The sequence below is a fragment of the Oryx dammah genome, unplaced genomic scaffold (assembly GCF_014754425.2).
Source record: "Oryx dammah isolate SB20612 unplaced genomic scaffold, SCBI_Odam_1.1 HiC_scaffold_2, whole genome shotgun sequence".
Taxonomy (NCBI): Eukaryota; Metazoa; Chordata; class Mammalia; order Artiodactyla; family Bovidae; genus Oryx; species Oryx dammah.
The window spans coordinates 150,032,679-150,053,694 of record NW_024070186.1 but is presented as its reverse complement, the minus strand read 5'-3'; the positions used below and the strand labels follow the sequence as shown (position 1 = coordinate 150,053,694).

General features: G+C 38.9%; 1 protein-coding gene across 2 annotated transcripts in view; it reads left to right on the top strand.

Moving 5' to 3' along the window:
• Positions 1 to 21,016, top strand: part of GRIK1 (glutamate ionotropic receptor kainate type subunit 1) — a 171,822-nt gene that overhangs the window by 106,012 nt on the left and 44,794 nt on the right. For both annotated transcript variants that reach the window (XM_040227736.1, XM_040227728.1), the window contains exons 8-12: positions 5,388 to 5,501; positions 9,025 to 9,228; positions 10,168 to 10,391; positions 16,213 to 16,331; positions 20,638 to 20,855. In XM_040227736.1, coding sequence (XP_040083670.1) covers positions 5,388 to 5,501; positions 9,025 to 9,228; positions 10,168 to 10,391; positions 16,213 to 16,331; positions 20,638 to 20,855 — 879 coding nt within the window. The remainder of the gene's footprint in view (positions 1 to 5,387; positions 5,502 to 9,024; positions 9,229 to 10,167; positions 10,392 to 16,212; positions 16,332 to 20,637; positions 20,856 to 21,016) is intronic.

Sequence of the window (21,016 nt, the reverse complement as noted above, 5' to 3'; positions counted from 1 at the left end):
TGACTAATCTGGTTATAAATGACTTTAACAGGAATGATGAAGATCTTAAGCTCTGCAGCATAGGTGTGCATATTCGAAAGAATTTTGCCTTTTTTTTTTTCTTTTTTTGACATGCAAAAGCAAAAGGGAAAATCAGGTTCCACCACCAAGGAGAAGTAATTTTTGTAGGATTCAAGTACTTGGTCCATGTCTTTGCTGTACCTATTCTCAGGCTTTCTGTTGAATGAACATTCAAGATTCCAAACAAGGGGAGGGGGATGTATCTGTTAGCACTCACGTGCCATGATGCCTTTTGGCTTCCATGCTCCATTTTAATTAAGTGCTATTTTTATTTTTCCCTTCTGAAAACCAAGGCTGCTGGCGAAGTATCTAAACACTTATATAAAGTGTGGAAGAAGGTTTGTACATGGAGAAAACCTGCAGGAAATCTGGGAGTGGGGTGGGAAATACCAAAGGAAAAGCCTGCATCCTTCCAGTTTTGTCAGACCAGTAGCTCTCTAATTGCAGTTTAGAGGCGAAATTCCACTTGAAGGGAGAACATGGGTTATTGAACATGTTGCCTCTCAACAACATTGCCTGGGAATTGAAACAGACTTGAGATGGATTAAATAATGATGGATTAAATAATGATGGATTAAATATTTCCCTCTAGATTATTTTTGTTTCTCCTGGGTAGGACCAGTCCCTGTTAGGACTAAAAGCAGGTAGCTGCAACAGAAGCAGACACTGGTCCATTTATATTCTTTCTTGACTCTAAATATTTTTTTCCCTAAGGGGGAAAAAATACAATAAACTTGATCCATCAGACTAGTCAGACAGGCTAAGGCTCCAAAGGGGCAGGGACATCTTCAATGTCACCACCACAAAATATATGAACCATTTTCAGAAATTCCCTTTTATTACATACCATCTTCATTTTATGCAGAAAAACAAAACCTTGTCAGTGCATAATGTTTCATAATTTGCCTTAGAACCACAGTTTCCAGAGGACAAAAACATTAGAGATTTTGAAAAGAAAATGAGATTGTCTTATAAATCATAACACCTACTATTTCACAGTTTATTGTACAGTATTACATTGTCAATGAATGTGCACAGATTTATTATAGAAGCAAAAGTTAGACATTACAAACATTCTGATCAGGAAAATGTCCCAGCAATATGCAAACATTGTCTTTCAACCTATCTCCCTCAAACCACTTGCTTAACTACCTGCTGATTGACATATGGACCTTAAATTACTCCAGATTGTTCAACTTGAACAGTTTTGGCAGGTTCACTTTCATCTTTTGAATTATGAGTTCAGTCACAGAAAGTGTAAACAATTTCTCCCTGTAGTCAGAAGCCTCGTCTCCCTTTCAGAGCATACTCAGATGAGCTCCAAAATGTCCTGCTTTTAAGTTTAAATAAGCACAGGTTTAATAACCTTGTTTTAAATTTTGATGAATCAGGCTACCAAAGGCACAAGGAAGACAATCCCATCTCCTCTATGCTAATACATAGATGAACCTAACCGGTACCCAGAAAAAAGCTTATTACACTAATCCAGCTTGAGACTCCAGGCATTTTCTGCAATGTTGAATTAATTCAAACCAAATATCCTCGGGAATGAAATTCAAGTCCTGAAATTATTCTCAGGGGAGGGGAATGTCCTTTATTTGTCACTAAACTGCAATAATCGCCCCCACTTCCCAAGGATGCACTTCTTGGCTTTCCCCCATGCCTTTGTGCCCCTTCCTTCTGCTGACCCATTGTTGCCATGTTGCAAGCTGTATATACTGTGGTGTCTGTTTTGTGTTATGACTGCTCATCAACAATTTGTAGTAATCTGAGTGCTAGCACAGAGACCTATTGAGACCCAACCAACACACTGTCCTCTCCCTACAAGATTCCACCTTACAGCAGAAGGATTCACCCTCATTGCATTCTAATTCCAAAAGCTCTTCCCTACACGCTGATGCTTTTCAGTCGAGAACAGTCTGCCTGAAGTTCTTTCCAAGGAAAGGATATGGTGGTCTTTACAAAGCTCATCACTAAAATATATGTTTATAAAACTCATCATATAGGAAACAGAGTCACCTCTTTCCCCTAGATACTTGATTGTGTCACTCAGCAATTTTGGATTTTGAGTTTACGTGAATCGCACACCAGGTTTGAGAGATGGATCTTAGTCACTTTCTGAGCATCCTTTGCCACACTACCTTTTTTAAAAAGGGCTTGCTTAATTGCATTTAAGTCCTCATTTTCAAATGCTTTCCTTTGTTGTCCTAGATGATAAATGACTATTCCCTCATGCCAGTTTACAAAGTGAGAGAAGACAGGACCAGACTATCTAGTTTTTGAGTGTTCCTCCCCACAAGTAATTGATCCACCTTCCACTGCTTCTCACTGGGAAATTACTGCTGACCTCTTTTGCTGTACAGTTTGAAAACTAAGGTTCTGCTTCCTAGAGGCAATCCTCCAAGGTCAGAGGACAGGACTGAAATGCTAAATATCCAGGCACCTGGTTAACTGTAGCCCTCCCACCAGTACTTAGTGACTGAACAACAACCTCCCAGCATGGATGAATCATGGGAGCTTGCTTTTTCAGACAGAGACATTTGTTAATGTGTTATTATACTTCAGTAAAATAAAAGGTAAAGCCAGTTGACAACTTTGGTTTAAAAGACACACATACCCTTGTATGCAAACATAGACACTCTACTTGCTTTGCTGATTAAAATGTTTGAAAATACAAAGCTGAGGTCATTCAAACCTCATATGGAAACTCTCCACTTCCTATGAATTGCTTGATCTTTACTGTTTCTTGATATTCTTTCAGTCTAGATTTGAGGACACTTCTGATACACCAACAGTAGGAAAAATTCTTCTTTTTCTTATTTCATGGAGGAAAGTCTACACTGATTGGTACTTTGGGACTCATTAGGTTACAAACACAGCAGCAATGCTATCATACCTTCCACACTTTTTCGTGAGGCTGGTAAAAGAAACAAAGCCAGATGTTAAGCTGTGGGATGTATTTGTCTACAATGTTGCAAGGCCAATCAGCCCTGCCTTTCAAATATTAGTGTAAATCCTTTAAACACTTTAATAGAAATAAGAGTTACTGAGAACACACTTCACTACTTAACAAATTGGCTAAAATGCAGTTATTTTCTCCAGCTTTCAATATTTAATTAAAAATTAGGTTCCCCTCTCCCCAGTGCCTAAGTCAAGGTTTAATTAAAAACACAGCAAGGGCCCAATTGAAACACATAATTTTGGCTAAAAATTCATAGACTCCCTTCTGTGGTTAGTCTGAGATATATTTCCTGGAAGCAAGGGTCCCTGGCCCAAAAAAGTGAGAAGAGGGGTGGAGTTTAGAAGAGAGGGAAGAAAAAAAATTTTCCCTTTATCTTGAGTTCAAAACCAGACAAAGAAAAGTAAAGGTTCTTTGACTAGCAGGCACATGTTTCATGCATTCTAAGTGATGGATATTACACTTGATCCTGGAAAGACTGAATGGTCATTAAAGGTGTTATCCTACAGCTTAATCCTACCTTTAGTACTCTCTCTGCAGACAGGATCAAAATACTTTCAAATGCAAAAACTACCCCCAAACCCTATTTACCTAGACCTGTCTCCTTTTCACTATCCAACTAGCCCTTATTAAGTATAAAAAGAAGACAGTGAAATTGAAATAGTTCACACCGATGAACAAATCTGTAGTAATCCTTGAAACTACCTCAAAGAATTTATATTTCTAAAAAGAAAATTTGTTGAGCTAAATAAATTTTCAGCTGCTACATTTGGTCAGTTAATCAAACTAAACAAATAGAAAAGGAAAGAAGCCTAACATTCCTACAGATGAAATTTTATTTAATCATCAGAATTCTATTGTCTCCATTTTACTGGTAGGGAAATTAACTTCCCCAGGATCACACTGCTGGTAAATTGCAAAGTTAGAATCTGGACAAGAGTCCATCTGAAGAGCTCATACACTGTCCAGCCAGCCAAATGTCCTCCCAGTGGGAGAGTATATTTAGAGACAAAGCTTGGGTCTACCCTGTCTATCGCAGACTGCATCCAGGTATTGGTGTTCCTAAACTGTCCCTGTTTTTCATAGCTCCTTTATCAGCTTATAAATTTCAAAGAAAAGGGATTTCACTAATGATTCCAAGTTCTTTCATAACAAGGCAAGCTTAAAGAAATTACTGGAGCAACCATTTTTATGTCCTTTATTGTGAACATTCCTTTATTGTTAACATTCATGCAGCTCGTAACATATACTAGTACTTTCACATGCATTTACTCATTTGATGGTCTCCACATCCCTATAAATTATTTTATAGGTAGAGATCCAGAGCTCAGAAAGGTTAGCATCTTGTCCAAGGCCACCCAGCAACCAGGTTTGCATTCCACCTCACTAGGCTGTCAGTAAATGCTTCCAGAAGACTTCAGACAAAGAGCCAGTTCCCTAAGGCCCTGCTCCTAGATTGCCCCTAGAGGCAGAACAAATCAGTCTACTTCTACAGACTCTAATAACCCAAGAATGAGCTGGCCATGGGAGGAAATTGGGATTACCATTTCTTAAAAGAACAGGAGGCTTCACTGACTGCCAATCACAACGGTTGGTTCTGTGACAGAAAGATCAATAAGCCATAGAAGTAATACCTTCACTAAATGTATTTGTGGTCAACTGAAAAAAAACAAGACAGATAAACAGATGATAAGAAGAGAAGGTTTGTAACAGAGGTACAATGGAGGTACGAGCAGAGTTCTAGCAGAGCCTACAAGAGACACCCTCACCCAGCACTAGTTCCTCAATGATAGACCTATAGAACTTGGTCTCCTGCCCATTTGCACCTATTGTTCCATTTATCTTTCCCTTTTAGATGCCCGACTCCTTCAGTGCCCCTCCTACCTCTTCTGTCCCATTTGTCATAAGTTTTAAAGGCACTGATGGTAATACTTTGGCAACATAAGATCTGTATCAGTCTAATGTAAGCTCCACCATAGCAGATGTCTTTGTCTCTTTTGTTCATTGCTACATCCTCCAATGCCCAGAAGAATCCCTGGTTTATAAGTCGGTGTTCAACAAATATGTATTGGAAGAAAATCTGATACTCATTTACTAATTCTTCACTTAGAAAAGAACATTGGACTTAATAAATTAACAAGACCTCCCCTACCTCCACCCCACAGAGCACAGATTTTCTGTTCCACATACGCAGTTGTTCCATTGTCTTGTTTTCCCACATGTACTAGCTTCCCCTGTAGAGGTGCCCTGGTGTCCTCTTCCCAGACCAGGAGCTTTTGTGCCCATTCCTGGTGTAGAAGGGGCCTCTCTTTAGCATAAACTCCATCACTAACAGTCGGCAGCCTCTGATGTGATGTGTTCTGTGTAGATTGGGATTTGGAACTCCAACAGTGGGCTTAACATGACGGACGGCAACAAAGACAGGTCCAATAATATCACCGATTCTCTTGCCAACCGAACACTCATCGTCACCACCATTCTGGTAAGTTGAGTCTGTGGAATCCAGGGCATCTGATCGGAACTCCTACTCTAGACCTTGAAAGATTCCTCAGCTATATTTTTCATGCCAACACCTCTGTCTGTAAATGTCTATTTTTAATTGGGGCACTAAAAGCATATATTTACATATATCTGTTGTGGACTGAATTATCCACTTTCAGTGTTGTTCTGAAGCTCTCCAATCTCCAGTCCATGCTCAGCAATGTTCTACTCCACTCTCCAGTCCTACCCAGCTGGTTACCCTTGCTCTCTGGCTGCTGGTTGGTTTCAACCAGGGGGAGACTCTGGTAAAAGACCAGGGAGGTGGATGGAGTAAGAGATGCAAGGAAATGTCTTCCCCTGCTTCCCAATGGTATTGTCAGAACTTCTGTCCTTCACAGCCACAGCCTGTCTCCTGCCACTGATCCTGCTTCCATACTCTACCTACGCTGCACACATGGACCACTCTTTCCTCCCTTCCTGCCTTAGCCCTAGCCTCTAATTATGTTGGTCATGGGTCTTCCCGGTTGGCACTAGAGGTAAAGAATCTGCCTGCCAATGCAGAAGACATAAGAGATTTGAGTTCGAGCCCTGAGTCAGGAAGATCCCCTAGAGGAGGAAATGGCAACCACTACAGTATTCTTGCCTGGAGAAGCCCACGGACAGAGGAGCCTGGCAGGCTACAGTCCATAGGGTCACAAAGAGTCAGATTCGACTGAAGCAATTTAGCACAGAGGGTCGACATCCCACTATTACTCTTACCACCATCCCTGTTGGTTGCTTTTGAGGCAGGAGACAGAAGGGCTCCAGGTTAGACATTTATAACCAGCCTCCTGTTTATGGGACTTCCCAGGTGGCATTCGTGGTAAAGAACCTGCCTTCCAGTGCAGGAGATGTAAGAGACTTAGGTTCAGGAAGATCCCCTGGAAGAGAGCATGTCAACCCACTCTAGTATTCTTGCCTGGAGAATCCCATGGACAGAGGAACATGGAGGGCTACAGTCCACAGTGTCCCACAGAGTCAGACACAACTGAAGCAAATTAGCATCCATGCGTGCACCCCTGCTTACATTTCATGTGGCAGGAAAAATGGGCTTCGGGCCTGACCCTTAAAACTGGCCTCCTGTTTGCATTGTCTGAGACAGGAGATCAGTGGGCTCCAGGTTAGGAATTTACATTCAGCCTCCTGTTTGCTGTCTGAAATGGAAGTAACAACAGAAGCAGGGATAAATACCCAGGCTTTGCCTTGTGGACACATTAAGAGAGTAATCATGCAGGAACACAGAGGGACTAAACCTTGCCTGAGTAAAGGATCAAGAGATCACATATGCCCTATCCTTGGGGCAAGGGAGACAGTATACCTGTGCATACAGGCTCCTTGGGGATCAAAATTCAGGGCATGCCAGGCCATAATAAGTTTTGCTTCTCTCCTCCCAGATGCCTTTGCATGGAAATCCATCTTTTCCAGGCGCACCTAGGGGAAGGTCCTGAGACAGATTAGCTGGTGAGGGATGGTGGTGGAGAACACAACTGGCCTGTGGGAAGACAAAGACTCAGAAAAATTATCCCTTTATAAAGGATAAAAGGCACACCTCTCTTGCAGAGAGGTTCCCAAAGGCACACCTCTCTTGCAGAGCTCACCCGTGTGTCTTTCCACTTGCACACTGCTTTTCCAATAAACATTTTATTTTTCTCTTTGCCTGCCACCTCTTCATCAGAATTCTTTTTTGCCAACATAAGCGAGGACTGGGGTTTTTGTCCTTAGTTGCTGGACTCTGTGGTCTAGCAATTAGGACTCCTGATCAGGGAACTGAGCTCTCTTCCAGCTGATGCTCACTGCTGTGTGGGTCCAAAATCACCTTGGCCTGTTCATTCTTCTGTACTGCTCCTTTATTAACTGTACTCCTTTCTTGAAAGAAAAGTGGAAGTGAAGTCATTCAGTCATGTCTGACTTTTGCAATCCCACAGACTGTAGCCTACCACGTTCGTCCGTCCATGGGATTTTCCAGGCAAGAGTACTGGAATGGGTTGCCATTTCCTTCTTCAGAGGATCTTCCAAACCCAGGGATTGAACCCCGGTCTCCTGCATTGTAGGGAGCCGCTTTTCCATCTGAGCCACCAAGGAAGTCCTTTCTTAACTGCTCTTTAAAAGCCTGCTCTCTGTTGGAATCCTATCATGCTCCATCCAGCCACTGTTCACTCGCAGACTGTTCTTCCTCCCTCTTTGCTCCTCCCTAATCCATGAATTGTGCTTCCCAGGCAGCACTACTGGTAAGGAACCCACCTGCCAATGCAAGAACATAAGAGTTGTGGGCTCAGTCCCCGGGTCAGGAAGATCCCCTGAAGGAGGACACAGCAACCCACTCCAGTATTCTTGTCTGGAGCCTCACATGGACAGAGGAGCCTGGTGGGGGACAGTCTATGGGGTCTCAAACAGTCAGATAAAACTAAAGCAACTGAGCAACTTAGCACACACGCAATCCAAGAAATAAATAAGAGTGGCCGCCTCTAAAATCATCCCTTTGGGACATTCCTGTTTTGATTCACTCCATCATGTGAAATTTATTTCTGAAACAGTTTCTGAGCATCATTCATCCAAAATGAAAACGTTTTTTCTGGTGACTAGTTTCTCTGCAACTTTCTCATGGAAATATAGAGTTTTCTATTTCTATCAGTTTGTTTGAGGATAAGCCTAAACATACAGGATGGATCAGTAATGTAGTAACTATTTTGATTTTATAAAATAAAGTAAAATTTTACTTAGTCAAATGAGAATAAGGCTAGAGATATGTAGTTGTAAGGAAATGTCCTCATAGGATAGGGGATTTGTCATATAAGCAAAGAATTTACCAAATGGACCTCTGAGGTGAGTTCAAATAAGAAAACGTAACTGATGATGAAAGGGGACATCAAAGTGGTCTTCAAATAAGATATCCTGAAGGAAGCCAGGAAAAATATGTAAATAATAAGGGAAGAGTGAAATTGAGATGCAATTTAGTTGAAAAATGAGAACATTGAAATATTTAGAGTACTTAGTAGACAAGACATTTGAAAAACAAGAGAATATATTTGCTGATTTAGATTTCTTTTTGTAAGTAAGTCAAACTTATAGATAAAAGCCAGAAGTGTGGGTGGGTCTAGCCCTGGAAGCTTAGGTGTAGGCACAGCTAGAAACCAGACAGCCAGACATCAAATCCTCCACTGCCTTCTCGGCTACGCCTAAAGTTTAAACGTGATTCTGTCTCAATCACACCGTTTACTCACAGTTCTGCCCTCAGCAGTGGAGGGGAAAAAACTCTCAAAGAGAGAAGAGGGAAAGAAAGTAACATATGAAGTGTTCTATATTTATAGAGGGTGCACAAAAGATGAGCTGAGTAAAAGCAGAAAGGGAAGTGACTTTCTTTAGTATTCTCAAATCTTAAAAACCGTTTTCAAATATTTTATGTCTTCTGGCTGTTGCTGGAGCTCATGTAAGTAAATTCTGCCTTTCATTATAGCAGGGTGTCATGTGTGATTTGTTTCATATAGGAAGAACCCTATGTGATGTACAGGAAATCTGATAAGCCCCTGTATGGAAATGACAGATTTGAAGGATATTGCCTGGATCTATTGAAGGAATTGTCAAACATCCTGGGTTTCATTTATGATGTTAAACTCGTCGCTGATGGCAAATATGGAGCTCAGAATGACAAAGGAGAGTGGAATGGAATGGTCAAGGAACTTATAGATCATGTAAGCAAAAATACATCTCCTACAGTGTGGTCTTAAATGTCTAAAAAATGCATAATGAGAAGTAAATGAAAAGAGAAAGATGTTTGAGTCAGAGTCAGAAGGCATATTTTATTTTTTTAATCATAAAAATGACCTAAAAAGTAGGAGAAAACAACGTATAAATGTAGTTTCCTTACTTAGGAGGGCAACAGGGATAAAAATTGAGGATAAAAATTTATGGGCTCATCCTTCATACTGAAGAATAAATGTGAGTGATTTTTAGATTAGATAAGGAGTTCTGAAGTTTGCAGCTTGAAGCAAAATCTCATCAACTAATTTTATGACCAAGTTGCTCATTTCTTATTTTTCTCACATGTCCTTTTTTAAAGACATTTTTCTGCAATTTTTCCCCTCCATTTAGTTCCAGAATGTGTGTGTGTGGAACACATATTTGAGTTTAACACATATAATTTTGAGTTTGAGCAAAGGCTGAGAGATGGTGAAGGACAGGGAAGCCTGGCGAGCCACAAAGAGTTGGACGTGACTTAGCAACTGAACAACAACACATATATATTGGAGAAGGAAATGACAACCCACTCCAGTACTCTTGCCTGGGGAATCCCTCGGACAGAGGAGCTTGGTGGGCTACAGTCCATGGGGTTGAAAAGAATCGGACATGACTTAGTAACTAAATATCACCTGCCATACATATATACGTGTGTGTGTGTGTGTGTTTGTGTGTATGTTTCACACCTTCTGGCTTCTCTTTGGTAACAAATACTATTTCATAAACATAACTGTGTAAGTCAACTGTTTTTACATCAGAGTTAATCATCATAGAAGCTTCTTGTGTGAGAAGTTTTTGGAGTTGAGAATAGGAATCAGGAAAACCAGGAAAAGTCTAGACATTCTCTCAGAAGCTAGACAGCTAAAGGGACAATTTCAAACTTGCTTTTGCAGAAGGCTGACCTGGCGGTGGCTCCTCTTACCATCACCTACGTGCGGGAAAAGGTCATCGACTTCTCCAAACCCTTCATGACCCTAGGCATCAGCATTCTCTACCGGAAGCCCAATGGCACTAATCCAGGGGTCTTCTCCTTCCTCAACCCCCTGTCTCCTGACATTTGGATGTATGTCCTCTTAGCCTGCTTAGGAGTCAGTTGTGTACTTTTTGTGATCGCAAGGTAAGTTAGAGAATCACTGAACTTCCAACAGATCTAGCTCAGTCTCAGGTTGACCTGTGTGCTCTAGAGGTGGACAGAGATCATGAACGTCAAAGTGTCATTTAGTCTTGCCTGATGTTCTATTCTGTCATGTTCTCCCTCATAAAAGCCACTCTGTAAATGAATATCTTCTAATTATTTATAAAGGTACATTTAAAAAATAGTAAGATCACTAAGTTTTATACTAATTTAGTTTTATCAGTATTTAAAGCAACAGACAATGGTTATTTACCCGTTTTCCATGAATTATATTGCCACAAAAGCCATAGCTAAAGCAATTTAACAGGAAGAGGAAAATGGTGTACGGATACTTGACCCCTGAAATATTTGCAAATAATAAGCAAAATAGAAAAAAAGTCAGCTAGGAACTGTTGTAGCAAATAAAAAACACTGGATTAAATAAGATCATGGAATCTTCCAGAATAAGACAAATACTTTGAAAATTGTATAAACTTTATTTTTAAAAAATTAGTTAACAAGAGAATTTTAGAAATAACTATGAAAAGGAAAGATTAGCGACACATACAATCTGGAGGTATGAAATCTTTGTGCTACCCTGGTGATTCTGTTTAGATTTTATTTTCTGAAATAACTCTACATTTAACCATTCTGCTCCACACAATTTTTTAAAGGATTTTATACCATTCAATAGATCGTATTTTTCTAAATACCTTTGATACTGAATTTGAAACACAGCTGTTTTATCTTGCTGTTGCCTTAAACAGTTGATATCCCTGGACAAACCATATTAAAAAAATAATTGCTTTTTTATGTCCTCTACTCATTTTCAATCTTTTTCACCTTTCAACAAAACTCAGTGAATTTTTCCTAATCATTTTTTGTTTTCCCTCCAGGAATTTCTAAGAGAAATATTTCTTCATCCTAATCCTTTGTCGTTGTTCACTATGATTTTGATTAATGCCGGGTAACTCTTTCTCTGGCATAATTATAAAGAAAACTTAGAAAAATAACCTAGTTTAGAAAGGTCTTACAGATCCTTTGCAGACATAGTCAAAGCAAATAAATGTGTGCTTTCGCATATGAGTGAGACACATTCAGTATGAAATGAATGTTTGGAAGTTCTCTATACCTCATAAACTATACCATTACCAAACCATAGATTGTTTTCCAAATTTTGCCCAGATATTAATTTTAAATAATTACCAAAGCGTTCTTTCCATGTGTCTTACCTCAGAAAATAATATAGTGGCAGTATGTAGAGTGATATTATCCTTTGATAATATTTAATCAGTGGTTCTCAACCAGGAGAAATTTTACCCCCCAGGGAACATTTGACAAGGTCTGGAAATAGCTTTTGTTTGTTACAGCTGAGGGTGGGGGATGCTACTGGTATCTGGTAGATAAGAGTCCAGGGACGTAGCCAAACATCCTGCAGTGTGCAGAGCAGTCCTGCCTGCTATGACAAAAACATATCCCCAAAATGTCAATAGCATCAAGTTGGAAAAACTGTGCTCTAAATAATTAAAGATGAGATTGCTTTGAATATCTAATTTTCAAAGATGAATCACTCACCTTTGGAGGTGCATGTCTCATTACTTGCTCCTAAGTGAAATACATACTGCCTTAGAATGGTCATTTAATAAATGATTGCCTTAAGGTGATGTGCCATCTGACGATAGTTAAGAAATCTTGTGCTGGCTTGATGTTCCATTCCTCTATTCGGGGCCCACACCTGCTGGGTGATTTTAGGACTAGTGGGGCAATCCAAGCAGCAGAGGGTAACAGAGAAGTGAGTTTCCATATTCCCCAGTTCATGCTTTATCTAGGCAGTGATGTTGATGAATAGAATAGTCAAGACAATGTTGATGAGCAAGCAACTACCTCATTTATCACACTGACCTGACCCGAATCGGCGAAAGAGAAAACCATGTCAACAGCATCCAGCAGTTCTCACAAACAGACAATTTCAAAGTATTCGATTACATTTGACTCCAACTGTGTCTTTAAGTTCCCTTATTTTTACCACCAAACGAATGTAGCATTAAGTAGCTTTCCCTTCCTTATGTTATCTGTTCCTCTGTAAGCTCCTGGTAATCCAGAGCCCTACATTTTCTAACTTGACTCTCTTTCAATGAAGAAAACAGCCTCCAGGACTTCCCTGATGATCCAGTAGTTAACGATTCCATGCTTCCAATGCAGGGTCACAGGTTCAGTCCCTGGCCAGGAAACTAAGGTCCCATATGCTGTGAAACGTGGCCAAAAAATTAAAAGAAGCAGCCTTGTTTCTCCCCCAATCAATGCTACTTACTCAGGAGTCCTACTTACCAACAGTACACTTTGTAGACCAGTTTTTTTCCTTTATTTAGCTTATGATCCTTATCACTCCCTTCTCACTGTCTTTTTTCTCACTCTGGGTCTTGGGGAAGTGGAAGTATCAGACATCAAATGCAATCTTTCACACAGCATGGTGGTAAAACATAAAAAAAAAATTAAAAAATAACTCCCTGCAGTGTACAGGTACACTGTCATGGGGATTGCATTCTCAACTATATTCATCTTCCCCATAACTTTGAATCCATTTCTGCTTCCAGTTCGTAAAGCCACTAAATATATCTTGGATGTGATTCCCCAAGACAAACCCTGGTTAAACAAGTGTGCCAATTCGCTTTGACTTCCCATCATCATAGCCTGAGACCATGAACTTGGTCAGTCTGCAGCAGTAAGCTAAGATGGAAAATGACTTTCTGATACCACCTTAGTGGTTTGCATTCAAAGTTAGTGAAATAGAAATGAAAAAATAGTTAATCTCCTAATCACTGTTGCTCTAGAGAGGCTTTTGAATTTGTGTTTTGAAGTATACACTTTCTTGTCGTTTTAGAGGGAAAAATAAAGCTCATCACTGCTTTTGGGCTTATGTTCTCACTAGACAAAAGCTTACAAACCATTTGCTGAACTGAATTGATTTATAAAGTTAGACAAACTAAGGAAAACCATACAAAAATTTTTAGTTACTATGTTCATGTTACAAATGTGCATGTCAGTGTTTTTGCTTTGTGGTTGACATTTTCTAAATTACTTTTTGTAAAGTATTTAATCCCAAGGAATTATGTCCATCATGAACATACAATTTAGATAGACTGAATATCCAGAAATAATGTCTGCTTACATCTTACAATTTATGTTTATCTTCTTAAAATGGACATTTTTTTAATTTGGCTTCTGGCAAAGAAAAATCAAGAAAACCTTTGACTGTAGCTCTACGGTTATACTATAAACCCAACCAGTTACATTACAAGATTGAGAGCTTTCTCCATTAAAAGATCTCCCTCTTGTTGATGTAGTCTGATATCCATTTTCACTCATAAAAAGAATTCCTTAATTAGAAGTCTTCAGTATTTTATATCTTCCATTCAAGTAAAACCCTGGCATATATGAACATAAAACCAAAATGAGCCTCTGCATTTCAGTATAACTGTTTGAGATACAAGTTTTGATGTAAATGCTAAGCACATTTGTCCCTTTCTCTGTCATTTTACTAAAATTGGAATCAGGTGAGGAGAGCAGCTTCAGAATATCATTGGTACAGGCCATGAATTAATCTTTCTACCAGGCTTCCTGGTGATGACATTGCTGTCACACTGGCTATCTTTAAGCAGACATTAGGAATTTCAAGCTGAAATATCTGCATCCAGGCAACAGGTAGATCTATTGCATTATGAAAAGTCAGTGTGCTACAGTACAGCATCAAATCACTATTTAATATTCCTCAGTCCACACACTCTCCAAGTCACTCTGAATCCCAGAGAGAAAGAATCTAAAATATCTCTGCCGAGCAGGCAGAATTGCATTACTGTTTGGACAGTTTTCTTTCTTTGCCATAGAAAACTAGATTAATTGTTCACTTAGAGCTGCAAAGTCTGAAATATCGAAACAGGACCAAGTGAGATGCAGCATTCCAAAGAAAGAAGTGGTGGGTTCATTCATCAGAGCACATACAGGGGAGACATGCCAGAATATTACAGAGCTGGTGGTGGCCAGGTTTTATGAGCTGTTTAGAGAAACTTCTGCTTTTGAAGGCATAGCCCTCCTAATGTATTGCAATTAATTTTCTTAAATTATTGTACAAGCACCAATGATACTGTTTAAGTAGTGGCATTTTTATCCTCTGTATTGCTTCAATTAGTAGGCTCGTTAATATTGGTATTGGGTTCTTCGGCTCAGCAAACTTCTATGGTTATAAGAGAGTATAAATTCAAAACTTAATTATACTGTTGAAACAGTAATTAAAATGTATTGGCATGGCATTGTCAATTAAAGCTTTATTCATAAGCTTCACAGGAACCTGCACTGTGTGCCCTGCAGCTGTGGAGAAGGCGCAGTAATGAGTTGGATGCCATTATTATGGGATAAACTACGAGGCTGTTATCCTAGCCTCCTTAAGACTTGATGAGGAGACACTGTATACTTTTCAGAAGGTGTCTGCAGGTTTAGGGAATGGTGTTTCATTAAGAACTATCTGCCCACTTCCTTGTGCCTGATTCAAAGTGTGCCCCGCTTCTCTCTGTAGATAATGTATTCACCTTAACACCAACTCCCCACCGTGTGTCAGCAACCTGCTATTGTTTACGGCTGAAACCTATGGCTGGAGAGCGTTCCATATGTTTGCATCGACTTTAACACTCCTGCTTGCATTAAAAGGATCCAGTGGCAAATGGCATAGCTTTCAGTGCTAAGGACTGCTGCATTTTAAATCATTTCCAGATCGCTTCGCAGCGCATCTGTCTTTTTGGGAAAAATAAGTGCCCCTTGGAAAGATAGTCTTAAAAAAGAAACACAGAGCAGGGAGCTCCTTGGGCTTGTAGAGGTCAGGCAGATTTTTAGCAAATAGAAGAAGAACCAAAAATCCTTTCAGCCCCTCAAATTTTTATTTGAACACAACAGAGATATCTGGATTCTTTCTTCTTTAAAAATAAGGAAACTGAAGCCAGAGAGTTTAAATTACTTATTCAAAATTGACTTCCTAACTGGCTAGGGCTGGCGATCAAGTGGCCACAGTTCACAGTTGGAGAAACAATTCAGAATGAATCTTAGAGGAAAGTCTGAACCTAAAACTGTCCATCCAGACATGCTCTGGCCTTAACATTAATGAACTCTGATGCCTGGGCCAGGGTACTTCTAAATCTGAACTTTATCTCTTCATTTAAAGATTGGGATTTTTATTTCCACATACTATCATAAAAGTATCAAATACACCTCAATCCAGACCTTCTTTGTGTTCATTAATCGTTTGAAACTTGCGACTCCTTTGATGCATTATGAAATCACTAGACTACATAGACTCCTTTGATCTATCAGTCAATAACCCTTGAAGTCCGTGACTCCTCTATTTCGTGTCTTCCTCAGCACCTAGTGGCACAGAATCTTGATATCACAGTTGGTATGCGACTGTGTGTGTGTCATTGACACTGCTGCTCTGTGGGGTAAATACTTGGGATGAGTGAACCTCCCTTTGCAGTCCATCTAGTTGTTCAATAAAATGGAAATGAGTGAAAACTCAGAAAAATTCAGTAGACATGATCTGAGGAATATGGTTCCAGCCAACCAATGGGCCTTGCCTAGAAATCAGAAGACTGGTAAATATAAAGTCTAGAGTCTCCTTTGCACTTTGCCCACCAAAGCTGTACGTTTATGAACATGGCCTACTGTTTGGTTTGACGCGTCTTTCACTCACTGTTGGGTGTTGTGTCTGGTTCAGTGGATTTTTGCTGGTGCCGCAAGTATTTACTTCATGTTTACAGACTGTTTCTGTTAACTACCGCAGGTTTACACCCTACGAATGGTATAACCCCCACCCATGCAACCCTGACTCAGACGTGGTGGAAAACAATTTTACTTTACTAAATAGTTTCTGGTTTGGAGTTGGAGCTCTCATGCAACAAGGTACAAGGTTGCCCATCTTTGTCACACGCATCCCACGGTCTGCTGACAGGCTTTTATGCTGGTAAACTCCACCAAGAAGGTAGGGGGTAGGCTAAAAACCAACTCAGAAGTTAAAAAGATAGAACCTGGCTTCCTAGACAGTTCTAAAAATTAAAAAGACAAAAATATGACAGCAACGGAACTCCTTTGCTACGGATCTAAAATAAACTTCTATCAAGCAACAAATATAACTTTTCCTAGAGGGAAGGAAAGGATAAATTACCTTAGAAATTGTTTACAAACTGGCATAGATGGAGATATCTATCTTTTCCTTTTTAGTCATAACCTCACAAGTAACAATTTGAAAAGGGCTAAAATTTGAATCCTTTGAAAATTAAGTTGACTTACATCCTTCCAATATATGACAGTCCCTAAAACTGTCACCTAATTACCACTCTGACAAACCCTACTGGGATTCATCTTAGCTTCCCAGTAACTTTTTACAATCTCTCTCAGTTTGTAACCATAGCAACAGTAAACTGGAGATGTTGGAGAAAATAAAATTCGAACCACAGAAATGTAATCTATTTTGTACATTTTCTATGATTTGAAGGATTTTGACTTTGTGGGGAAGGGAGGAGTGAGTTGTTTTAACCTTTGGAAGAAATCCAACACTTCTGTGGATTTTCCTCAGCTTTGATTCCAGGCGTATGGTCTAGAAAATGCTTCTCAAGATTAAATGCATTAATTTAAGACAATCATCAGTCACAGATGCTGTTGTGTTTGGAATATCTCCTTATTTGACAACAAGCAGCAAAATAAATTGGCAAAGGAAATTTCAACTAGGATATATATTAAAGATGTTTGTTACTTAGGGGTAAGCCCTAAGGCTTCTCAGGAGGGACTTGTTATCATGCTACTCGAAGTGTTTATATTGTGTTTAAAAATTCCAAGGAGAGAGAACAGGGTTTCTAGAGTGGAAACATCAAATAATTGAACAAAGTGAGTAAATCATCTCAACACACAGTTAAGTATAGTTTATTCAAGCAGTGCAAAGTAGGTGTAGACCCAGCACCTGATTTACTGGAAATCAGTTGCGTGAGTTTAGAGCATAAGACAGAACTATAAATCCCACAGGAAAACTCATTGGATGACATATACTGCTTTACCAGTGCATTTAGTTTTTAAGGCATTTATCTTGTGAGCAATCACTTTCAAAGAATGAAAGAGACTTCCTTCCTTACCAGTAGCTTGCCTTCCTATGCCATTAGAATAGAAAAATATAGACTTGGGTTTCCTAGAGTATGCAGCACACCTGTGCAGGTATATGTGACCGTGACTGCCTTTTGTCATATCAGTGTTATTGTTGTTCTTTAGTAGCTATGTCATATCCAACTCTGTGACCCCGAGGACTGTAGCATGCCAGCTCCTCTGTCATGGGATTTCCCAGGCAAGAAAACTGGGGGGAAATGTCATCTCCTTCTCCAGGGGATCTTCCTGATCCAGTGATCGAACCTATGTCTCCTGCACTGGAAGGCAGATTCTTTACTGCTGAGCCACAAGGGAAGCCCATCGTATGCGTGTGCCCTCCCCCTAGATTTCTCTTTTATATTCTACCTGTTTGGAGTTTCCCATCATCCACAGCAAACCGTGGGATGCAGTGTCTGCCAGTTACCACGACCTTGGGTACATGACAGTCAGCCCCAACCAGACTCTGCTTGTTTTTCAAGAAGTTTAAAGTATCTGTCAGGTGAAAAAAAATATGATGATGTACAAATTTGCGGTACTGGTGACTGTGCGTGCATTTGTCCTTAGCATGTGGCATTGGACCGGGTAGCTAACTTCTATATTGACTGTTGCGCTCTTGCTAGCAGACGTTTGCCACTGTACTCAACTGGAAACCATCTTGTTTAATTTCTTTTTTAATGTGATGATCAGGCTTTCTCTTTTCTACAGAGCGTGAGCAAAGTCTGGATCAGGATTGGCTGTCATGTCTGCCGTAAAAGGCACTAAAGAGACTTCAGCAAGTATTGTCTCTCATCCCAGATATTTTCTGATGATGTTTTATTCTACTTTTATTACTGTCGTGATTTCATCCTCTAGAGTTCTGACCTTTAACAAATCATCTCGACTTGAGTGAAGTCATTTCTAGGTATATCAGTTCACACTGAGAGTCATGAAAGTCAGAAAACTGTGTGAATTTTTTTCAAAAGATGAAGTGTTGAGAATTTCATACCATCTACCAAGGGTTTAAAATGTAGTATCAATAGGTTCCTATTAATTATTTTTAATTTCCAAGACAACTTCATTCAAATGTATAAATATGATTTATTTTAAAGTGTGATAGATGTGAATTTATTATTGCATGTAGACAGTTGGTTATCCATCTGTCTGCCTAGTTTTCCTGCCATATAATACACAATTATATGAATAATAAATTAAAACCTGATCTTTTCACAAACGCAACCAAATAAAATAAGGGTAAATTCACAGCAGAAAATCTATACCTATAAGCTAAGAAAATATATCTACTAACTGTATTACCTATTTCCTATGGGTATTTTATGAAATAAATGGTATTTTAATGATAGCCAACTAAAGATCTAAAATAATATCACACTGCCACGAGGCTGCTAGATCAATTCAGTACGAAGATATGAAACAAACTTGGGCATTAAACATACACACCCATAGCATATAAATCCCATTAAACTGCAAGATTACAGCAACAGCAATGCACTATCTTACTAAATCCTTAGAAGCAATTTGATGAAAACTGTTATAAATCTGTGTAACGTTACACACTCAAATTCAAACAAACAAGCAAAAAAAAAAAAAGAAAAAACACAGTGAAGCCATTAACCTCATTAAAAGAGAATAAAGTACAAAGAATAGCTTTAGAAGAATATAGCTAATTCAAAGCTAAGAAACTCTGCCAACATTTAAATGCATATCATGAGCCTGGAGCTGACTCTGATTTCATGAGCAATATTTGCATTTGTTTACAGATTAACCTTGAGCATAAATTCATGTATTTGTAGATTGGAAAACTCCAATTTCCCTTTCTATCTTAAGCCACTAATGACAAAACTTCAAGACAATCAGAACAGTGAAAGACTCCTTTAAACCATATAATTCACCTGCTGAACTTCACACTTTAGATTTAACTTAGGGCGTTTGCCTTTCACTTCTTAAGTGGTCCCATAAACTCTATCATTTCTCCAAGTTTATGGAGAAAATGCTAAGAGAGAAGCAATGGTGAATTTCAAGCAAGCAGATTAACCAAAATCCATCCATGGATCGATACAATTAGGGTAAGGGCTGCATATGTCTTTCTGCCCCTTTTGGTTCTGCTGCTGGTTTTATAAAATTCCATAGCTCAGCTTGATCAAAAGTTTTGAGCTAGAGAGCTTTCACAAATGCTTGTCCTTTCTGTAGGTAAACTTTGCCTGTATACCCTTTCTTCAAGAGAGAAAGATGTTTTTTGTTTTTCTTGGTAAATACATTAAACGTCTCTATATTACCTTTTTACAAATAATCAGGAACCATCTGATAACACTAAAGTGAGTGTTTTTACCAAGAAGGGCCCCTTTCCACCTCCAATACAGCCAGTCTTTGAAGTATAATTAAATTGTACTTTATTTGAGGACAAAATTGTGCCTTTTCAGTGAATATATTATTTTCAGTTAAACAAGAATCAACATTAAAAAAATAATTTTTACTTCAAAAATAACATAAAATAATGATTCATCAGCTGTCAAGTACAGTTGCACCCAATATAATTTTGATTTAATAAAACAATGTTTTATTAAATGCATGTGATAAATAACATGGTATGTAAATCTTTTGAAAGTTTCTCCCATTCTTTAATATTAGATAAAATGTTAATGTTAACATTTTAAAGCTTTCACTGTTGTACAACCTAGAACATTTTATTTCACACAATAAGATGTATATTAGACAGTACAAAAAGCCCAGAAGTCTGAGGATTTTTCAGCAAAAACAAGCAAACAAACTCAAATCTAAGCAACTAAGCTGTTTATAAATTTTAGTCATAGAATATCTCAGGGTTAAAACCATTAAAACCATCAAATGGAAATAAATCACATTTAAGCAGCAGCAGTGATAAATGATAAAAGATCATTTAAATTTTACTTCATTTTCTAAAAAGATACATCTGTTCACCTACACACAAGAGAATAAATGCTTGATAGATTTATGATTTGAGTCACAAAAATGCATTATCTCTCTAGACTACTGTTGAATCATGAGTCTTCTCCCTTCTCATACCTGTTTTAACACTCTTACTCTGGTGATACCATCACAGGATCAGAGTTGATGCCCAAAGCTCTCTCGACCAGAATAGTTGGAGGGATATGGTGGTTTTTCACCCTAATCATCATTTCGTCCTACACTGCCAATCTGGCCGCCTTCTTGACAGTAGAGCGAATGGAATCCCCCATTGATTCAGCGGATGATTTGGCAAAACAAACCAAGATAGAATATGGGGCCGTCAGAGATGGATCAACAATGACCTTCTTCAAGGTAAGGAACTAACAGAATATTCTCAATGGTCATCTCATACTGATGGAAAAAGGGTGTTGAATAAGAGTCTGTCCAAAAAAAAAAAGAAATTGTTAGGCAATTTCTTTATAAAATAAAATGTCTAATGATGTAATCTGATTACAAAGAACCCAGGTGCCCAC